Source organism: Rhododendron vialii, chromosome 9a (assembly GCF_030253575.1).
Source record: "Rhododendron vialii isolate Sample 1 chromosome 9a, ASM3025357v1".
Taxonomy (NCBI): Eukaryota; Viridiplantae; Streptophyta; class Magnoliopsida; order Ericales; family Ericaceae; genus Rhododendron; species Rhododendron vialii.
In genome coordinates, this window is record NC_080565.1 from 37,190,186 (window position 1) to 37,199,025 (window position 8,840).

The 8,840-nt window shown below is 37.8% G+C and overlaps 1 protein-coding gene across 1 annotated transcript; it reads right to left on the reverse strand.

The window, feature by feature from the left end:
- On the reverse strand, nucleotides 1-4,799 carry LOC131301341 (probable inactive receptor-like protein kinase At3g56050). The gene is made up of 6 exons (XM_058327561.1): nucleotides 4,120-4,799; nucleotides 3,926-4,019; nucleotides 2,599-3,071; nucleotides 1,997-2,187; nucleotides 1,779-1,911; nucleotides 1-789 (listed from the first exon to the last, which is right to left on the reverse strand). Exons 1-6 carry the CDS (start codon nucleotides 4,223-4,225, stop codon nucleotides 236-238), a joined length of 1,551 nt encoding a protein of 516 aa, XP_058183544.1. The 5' UTR covers nucleotides 4,226-4,799; the 3' UTR covers nucleotides 1-235.
- Between the last annotated feature and the right edge of the window lie 4,041 nt (nucleotides 4,800-8,840).

Consider the following 8,840-nt stretch of genomic DNA (forward strand, 5'->3'; position numbering starts at 1 on the left):
TGGAAAAGATTGAAAAACTTGATACTTCAATAAGTTGACATTTACATTTGCTTTACATCTGCATTTTAACAGCTTACAAATGAACAAAACAAACAAAAGAACACAGCAATAAAGATTCAACCTTGTTTTTACCTCTGTTGTATACTTGTATACATGGAAAGTTGCCTTTTTGGCTCACAAGAAGAACACACAAAAACTAATAATAAGTGCGGAATCGCAGGCTCAACTTGATCTATCAACTTCCTTCTACAGACAGAATCTCAAGCTCTGCCCACCAAAGAGGAGAGAGTTTAGGGACAGCCCCATCGGGTCCTATAGATGTTATCTCTCTCAACCTTGCAGTGACATCTTTCATTTGTGGCCTTCGCTTAGGGTTAGGGTTGACACAGGATTTAATCACTTCATCTATTTGTTCAATCTGCTCCTCTTGGAAAGATTTTAAAGTTGGATCCACCATGTCTCTAAGGGAACGGTCCCCTCTCAAGTAATCCGACGCCCAGTCCTCAATTGACCCACTGTGAAGTCTACCGGTAACTATTTCAAACAAAACGACACCAAAACTATATACATTGCTTTCTGGATGTGAGTCCATCTCAGCGGCAGCTACTTTGTCCAACAAAACAAAATCTGACACCTTTGATGCGTAATCTTCGGTTAGATTGACAGATGAAGAGTGGAGGTTTTTGTGGGCGATTGGTCGTTTGAGTTGGTGCATGTGATCAAGGCAGTATGCTATGCCCATTGTAATCCTCATCCGCATCCCCCACTCCAAGTGTTCTGCTTCTTTTACTGCAAGAGCAAGAGAGTTAGAGATCGATCTCATGTATTGCTTCCGCGAGGTTAACAGTCAATTAATGCAGAAGGAAGCAAACAAGGAACGGGAATTAGTTCTCAACCGGTGCACGACACAAGAATATTGAAATCTTCATTTCCATGTAAATCACAAGAAATGGAGGAACCTTATCATTCTAAAAGAGAATATAGAATAGGGAACCTTTTTATAACTCAACTTCTCTATCTTCTTGTTTTTTCCTTTCCTGTTTTGGAAGTACCACCCCTGAATCTGGTTGTTTTTATTAATTGCCACTTGATCAATTGTCAAACTGAAGATTTCTAGGTATGAACAGAGAATAGAATAACTATTGCCCATGTTCTTGGTGGGTTCTTATTTCTTGGTCATTTGCATCACCAAATCAACACAGCTTAGGCATTAGGAATTCCTTGTGTCCTAGTTGACAGTTGGGTTTTTGCATAGAAAAAGATAAATGGGACAGTTATATGGGATAAAGTCCAAATGTTATCCAGTTCTTTCTTTGCAATTTTAAGGAAGAGATCATAGCCAAGCTGGTAGCCAAAGACAGACTATCCTTGTGCCGGTGATATGAAATAGTCAAACCCTACATAATACTGGTATAGCTTCCTCAGCACCAAAATAGTCTAATATAAACTTTGGTATCAATCTAACAATAAGGCCAGAGAATGATTATAGAATTAAATAAACATCTAGAAAAACAGCTTGACGAAGACTTTGGTGGTTTTCAAGGCTAAAACAAACAAGGTGCTTGTCCAACTCTTGGGGTTTAACCCAAGGCTGAAGAAACATTAGGAATGAAGTCACTAAACCTTGCTCATACAACTGTTAGAACAAGAAAATGTAACCCCCTTATAGGTACCCATATCCATTTTCAGGTTGTTTTTCATCTGTGTTTAACCAAAAAATCAAGCCAATAAACAAATTAGTAAATGCACAAAACTGAAAAACGAAGTTAGATACTCACTGTGTAAATGCTCAAAGAGTGTCCCGTTTGGAGCATACTCAAAGACCAACATTCTGGTGAAAGGCTCATCCTCCTCACAATAGCCAAGAAGATTCATAAAATTCTTGTGATTCACTTTTGATAATGAGTTGATCTGAAAGCAATGTAGAATGACTCGTTAAGGGTGAGTGGAACTGATTAGAAACCACAAAATGCTATTATACTCCAAAGCGATCTACCTTGTCCCTGAATTGAGCTTCCAGATTAGTTGACCACTCCTTGGCAGATGTCACAGCAATTGAGGTAACAGCAATTTCAACCCCACTAGACAAAGTCCCTTTGTATACTGTTCCAATTGGTGAAGAACCAATCACGTTACTGAAATCTTCACAAGCTGCTTCAAGCTCTGCTCTCTTGAGCTTTGGCACACCTGAGAAGAAAAGAATCATGCATTTATACGATAGATGACTTAAAGCAATGCCAGATTTACTAGCTATTGTACTGTGGAACATGAATGCTGGGGCAGTCCTGCCTTCTTTATAAGCTTGAGACAGGTACACATGCGAAGCAAAACAAATAGGAAAGCAAAAAAACACAAAACAAAAGGTCCTCTGTCAACAGAGTTTGTAAAAAAAATGCAGGTACTGTGAAATGAAACTTAAAAAAAACAAAAAAAAAAAAACTGTGAAAATACTGGTAGCAGGAAAATAACCAAATAACATGCTATGCAATGAATTGACCATATTGACAAAGGATTTATTTTAATGGTCAACCGTAAAGGAGCAGGCTTTGTCCTTCTAGGCCTCCTAAGAATATGATACACAAATTTAAAGAAAATTACCAGTTACAAATGCTTTCTGCAGCTGTCCACTTAATCCTGTGGCCCAGGGTCTGACTGCAACTATCTTGTTGCCTCGACAAAAGAATATGCCAATGACCAAAGAAAAAAGCAGCATAGGACCCACTGTGGCTGCACATATTATTAGAGCTCGATGACTGTTTGAGTTGGAACTTTCACTGGTGTTTTCTGCAGTCGACGAAGGCATCGGAGTCGTTGGACTGTCGAAGGAATGCGAAGAAGCATCAGGAGTAGGGGCAGTGGAGGGTGTGGGAGATGGGGAAGGGGAAGAATATGGAGCGTCTGATCTTGGCGATGGCGATGGAGAAGATGATGAAGCCCTAGATTTGGGAGATGGTGATGGAGATGGAGATGAAGAAGGTGATGACAACGTAGCATAAGCTGCTTTTGGTGGAACTGGAGCATGCTTATCTAGAAGCTTCCGAGGAGCAGAACTGCCAGTTTTAGCATTGTTCCTGGAAAATAACAAAAGCAGACGTCAGACATGAAGATGTGCTTTGTAAGTTTCATGATAGGCCATGTGTTCGAGTGGGATCAGGAGCAACAATTCATGCTTGTTAAGATTTCTAACTCGAATTTTTGGAAGTTTCGTGAAAATGAAGGTGTTGGTGCAACTGCACGTGAAACAGACACTGATCCAGACAGTAGAACTTGCGATAAGAAGAATATCTGATTTGACCATCAAACAAGTTACTTTGCCTGTCTATATTTTATGGCTCTGCATTGTAATCGTCATACCTCCCTTAAAATACTGTACAAAACTGTTTGGAAAGAAACGGGATATCCATTGCCTAGGATGTAATTTCCATTATAAGTTAACATCCTCCATTTATGTGGATCCAGAGCAAAGAATAGTCCCACTACAGTTTATTTCTTGGTGTTTGAATACCGTAACACCAGATATTCAATTGATTTTTCCTAATTGTTGTTCATAAATCAACTCAATGCCTTTATTGGTGTTTTAGCACAACACATGGATAACTATGCCAAACCCACAACAAAAGATAGACTGTTGGCAACTTAGATCCTAAATTGGTATTTTAACTTAGATTCATTAAATCCAAACAATAACTAATATGCATGTAGTTTCCCAGCCATCAACTAATTTAGATCTACGCCTGAATTTAGAATCAACAGATATTAAATTCATGAAACTCTATAACATTTTCCTTTTTCCTGCGCATGTGCTTATTTCTCCCTTCAGTTTCAAACTAGGAAGAAAATTCTACTCCAGTAAACGACCAAAAAGATAGAAACAGAGATTAACTCAGATTGTCCAAAGCGTAGAAATTTAATGAGCGCCACTTACAAGACCAAAACATTTGTATTCCAACAATCCAAGCCAAACCACGAACACGGATCCAGTATTCGGAAGCCATCATTCCAATTCGACAAAGCCAAACCTGCGTACAAACATAAAGATTTAATCAATTCAGAAAATAGTTCTTCCCGCTCTTCCATTTTCCTTACGTTTCTATCAGTGCGAAATTCAAAATCTCTTACCTTCCTCGTTTAAAGACCAACACGAGCTCAAATTCTGATACAGCACACACCCGACGAGTAGAAAAATCGCAGACCGACGCTCTGTAAACCTCCAAATCTCGATCATCGCAACCCTCAGCCTCAACAAACACGAAACAAAAACCTAGGTCTCTCCCTCCAGAACTCGGATCATGCGCGCGAGTCCGAACACCGAGTCGACTCGGAAAACAGCGCAACAGCTCAAACAAAAGCCAAACTGCGAACAAAACCAGTGGGAATTTTGTAGAGATGGGGATCTTAAATGCGCTCACGGGTTATGAGAATGGAAAACCGCGTGAAAACAAAACAGGAAAACGGAGGCCTTTTTGACTTCCAAAGGAGCTGAAAAGGCGACTTGAGTTGGATACAGTGCGATTTGGATAAGTCTTGTGTGGGGTACAAAAATTGAAGGGAATTCGTGAGGTAAGGTTTTGAAGGGAATTCGTGAGGGAAGGGTTTGGATGAGTCTTCTGTGGAGAATAATCTCAGAGACGACGAATGGAGTTTTTGTTTTCAAGGTGCCGGCGATGACATGTCAAGGTTCCTCCCTCCCCTCCATTAATGTATCAGGTCGTTCTCTGTGCGTCTCTTTTATCGATAGATGGGAGGGGTCAAGTTCACGCTTTCTCGAGCGAGGAGAATATTCACCTGCTCCCGACACCTTCGTTTTAAAACATTGTACTACTGCTCTATTTTGTAGTGTACCTTCATGGCCCACATTAAAAAAAGAGAGGGGCCAGACCGAAAAAAGGGCAATGCTAGAAAGTGAACGGTTCCGACTAATGTGATTTTTGATGTGATCGATGTTTTCGACAAAATTTAAAAAGTGAACGGTTTCAATCATTGTCGAAAGAGAATAAATTTTTTACACCGTCGGTGTAAACATTTGTTTTCTCCAAATCAATTGCATTGCGCCACGTCGTCGTGTTTTATTAATTTGGACTACTGTTTTGACACGTGTTGCGATGCAATTAATTTGGAGGAAACAAATATTTACATCGGCTGTGTAAAGAATTTATTCTCTTGTTGAAACCTAGGATTCCTGTTGTCCCCGTCTGTGCTCGGCAACGGACGGCTGAGATTTCATCTCAATAGGCGGCCAAGATCTGTTCGATTGTGATGAAATCTGATTGGTCCGTTGAAACCCCCAATTCTCATTGTTGTGGGCCCAAATGGTCCAAATTGATTGGAATCAATTGGACAGGAGCCTTGTATGCTAGAGACCTTGGAAAGTTTTTTCCAAAAGGTCTCGAAAACAGAAATCAATAATTTAGATTCACTTGAATGTTAGAATCTCATATATCAAAGTAAATATTCATCATTAATTTCACTTTCAAAGACATTTTCAAGAAAAAAATTCGGAGACAGAAATCAGTAGTTTAGATTCACTTAAATGTTAAGGTCCTATAAATTTCCATTTGACCAAAAAAAAAAAAATTCGTGGCCTACGTATCAAAGTGAATCTCCATCGTTAATTTAACTTTCAAAGACATTTTCATGAAAACTATTCAGAGTCCATGGAGTTATTGATGGTGTAAAGAAGAATTAAAAAAGGGGGCCAGAAAAGGTGTGTGCATCATGAATTCTGTGTTAGGTCAGCAATGAATACATTCACCGTTTGCATTAGGTGCATTCAGCTCACCTCCGTGGCTTTAACCACCAAATTCCTCCAAACTACACATTTTAAACCTTTAGACCCACAATGATGATTTGAGTCGTTTATTTTTTGATCGGCATGGTCCGAGTCGTTTATTATGCACATCTTGCAAAGAACAACAAATTTTATGCGAGAAGCAGCTTGTTCAGACATTTATGAATGCATGAACAAATTGTATGAGTTGGATGGTCGAAGTGATTTTTAACATAAAGGGTTAATCATCTTTCTTTTGCAGTTGTTATCTATACGGCAAAGTGAACATTTTGAATCACCGAATGGATAAGGTTTTGAGAGAATTTGGTGGATAAGGATATGTAGGTGAGCTGAATACGTGCATTTAAATCTCGGAATTTTAAGTTTAAAATTTTCAAATGAAAGCAAGAGAAAAAGATCGAACAATACGAATTGGTCAAAGGAAAGATATATGATGACATGATTTATGCACGCGAAGTTTATTTTGGATTTTATTTATTTAAAATAGAACTAATTAAGCCCTTATCGAGTGCACGTCACAAAATATTCGCTTAAACCCGAAGAACAAGTCACTATTGAGAGTTATGATTCTCTCAATGAGCTAATGTAGACAAATAAGATGAATCAACTTTTGTCTCTCAATACGCTGAAGTTGAATTCAGTCTCACTATTTTATCATCAGCAAAATAAGACCGACCATCCATATAGCTTGCTAGCAGTAATAAACATACTCCTCGCGTTGACATGTAATTTTCTTATACTCTTTGGGTCTTATTTAAGTATATTCCAATGCTGTAATTGGAAGTTTCATAACCTTGGAGACCTTTTAAGCAAAGATTTTATAATTACTATGTCCACACTTACATAATTAAATACTCCTAGGTGGATTGAGTTTCAAGATTCGCCATGTTCGTTTTAAATTTGCTGCGCCTATTTTAGCGAACTTGCGACTCTCCAAAATAAAGTCAATCTCCGAAATGTAAAACACAAGTAAACTTTGTTACCTTTGGCTTATCTTTTTTTGTCTTTATTTTATTTTTCTTTCATTTGTTAGTTTCGCATCAAATTTTTGTGAATTCTTGATTTGTCTCCACGTGAAGAATCAGAAAAGTCAAAATTATGATGGAAACTCAATTTTATTTTTAAATAAAGACAAAAAAAAACCAATAGATTTTTGAGTTGAGATGCCACGTGTGCATCTGTAAGTGAATATCTGTGTTTTAGAAGCGTGCAGGTAAACTTTACTGTTAAGCAAAACAAGCCCTACAACTCGTCAAATAGTTCCCATTCATCTTACTATCTTAATCGAACCCTTTTTATTGAACCCATTTATGTCTTGCTAGATGTGCCAAATGGGAGAAGATCGTATCCAAATATCATGGGAAAAAATGCAACATGCTTGATACTGAATTATATATAAATATATAAAGAGAATTCTAATCATACACAAATATTTAAAGAGAATTTGATAAATATATAAAAATGCAACAAGCTATATATGTTGTTAAGTAGTACTAAAAATATATAACAACACCTACCGCAATCATAACACAAATTCGAACAAATATATATCCGAAGAGGTAAAGAGAATCAAGGGGCAGCTAATGCCAACCAACCAGCTATTCAAAGTCAATTCCGTGTTTTTTTTCCTCCCCCCTTTGATTGAGTTGGTACTTTGCAGACTTTACAATCAAAGGTACAAACTATTTCTATACAAATATAGCATTTTAGCATTCTGATTTTCCTGTTTGTTCTCTTCTGGTCCAAGGCAATGTCTAACTTAAAAGAGTCTTTGCCATGTGCGGTTATTACATCTAGCAATGCACATCATATGAGGAGGAGGTGATTCTAGGGGAAGGACATTGTATGGGGGCTAATATGAATAGTCAAACCCAGCAAAGGGAGTATATAGGTATGACTAAGTCCAATCACATAATTCGTGCGAAAGCGGGTGTGTGAGCGCGAAAGTGTCTTTGAAACACATCCTGAACTAGTGTCCAGAATTAAGAGCGCAAACGCAGTGCGAGAATTGAGAGCGGGGAGCGCGTGACATCTTGAAGAATTATATGTCACCACCAAGGGTATGAGTTGACATGACCCGACCGCCATAAAATGGCGAATTAATTTGTTTCCATTTAATGGGGACAAATATAAACTTGTGTGCCTTTTGCATCACCAAAACCAAGAGTAAGCAAGAATTTGAACTTCTTGCACCGGATATTCTTCCATTATTGTTATGTCTCTGTTCAAATTCTAGGTCCCAAGTCTTTCCAGCATAGCGTGTCCGGAGGTTCAATTTCATGAACAACATCGGAAGAAGTTGTGTCATCACATTTCCATATCAAACGATACAAGACGGCTAAATTTCTCATTTCTCAACTTTTACATTTGGACGATAGGATGGTACATACAAGATAGCATAGAAAATGCGTAAAATGAGTAAAACTTGAATATTGAAGGTACACATAGCGAGTGCAAATCCAACTAGATGTGCAAGATGTATATTCCATGTCAAACCAAACTAGAACCGAACAAAGTCTCAATCAATTGGGATCGATGCATATTCCACCCTCATTTAAATTCCAATACAAGCACTTAACAAGTTTAGAGCATCCGCAGTGGGAATAATCAAAATCAATAACCAAAATGTGCCACGTCAGCATTTGATTATCCATTTAGTTCATAATCAAACTTAACAAACTTTGCCTCCACATTGGTTATTTTTGCATCTCTATAAAAAAAAAACCCCCACAATACGCAATGCACCTATGTCCAATTACAAACGAGTTCTAATCATGCATCCGACCACACCAAATTATTCTTCTCGATGAGACGATTCTAATGTAGGGTGTTTTTTAGTTTTTTAGTTTTGAATTTGGTTATTGGGTTTGATTATTAAGTTTTGGTTATTGGTAAAAGTTGTTAAGTTTGGTTATGGAATAGGTGGAATTTGGTTATTTGCTAAAAAAACTTGTAACTTTGCTTATTACAATGTGAGGTATTTTTTTAGCATTGTTGTTAAGTTTGCTTATCCGTACCAATTTGCTTATTACAATGTGGATGCTCTTTTAGA

Coding starts and splice junctions, on each gene's coding strand:
- LOC131301341 (XM_058327561.1), bottom strand. CDS start 4,225: ATGATCGAGATTTGGAGGTTTACAGAGCGTCGGTCTGCGATTTTTCTA. Junction 4,020..4,119: donor TTGGTCTTTAAACGAGGAAG/GTAAGAGATTTT, acceptor GTTTGTACGCAG/GTTTGGCTTTGTCGAATTGG. Junction 1,912..1,996: donor AAGCTCAATTCAGGGACAAG/GTAGATCGCTTT, acceptor CATTGCTTTCAG/ATCAACTCATTATCAAAAGT.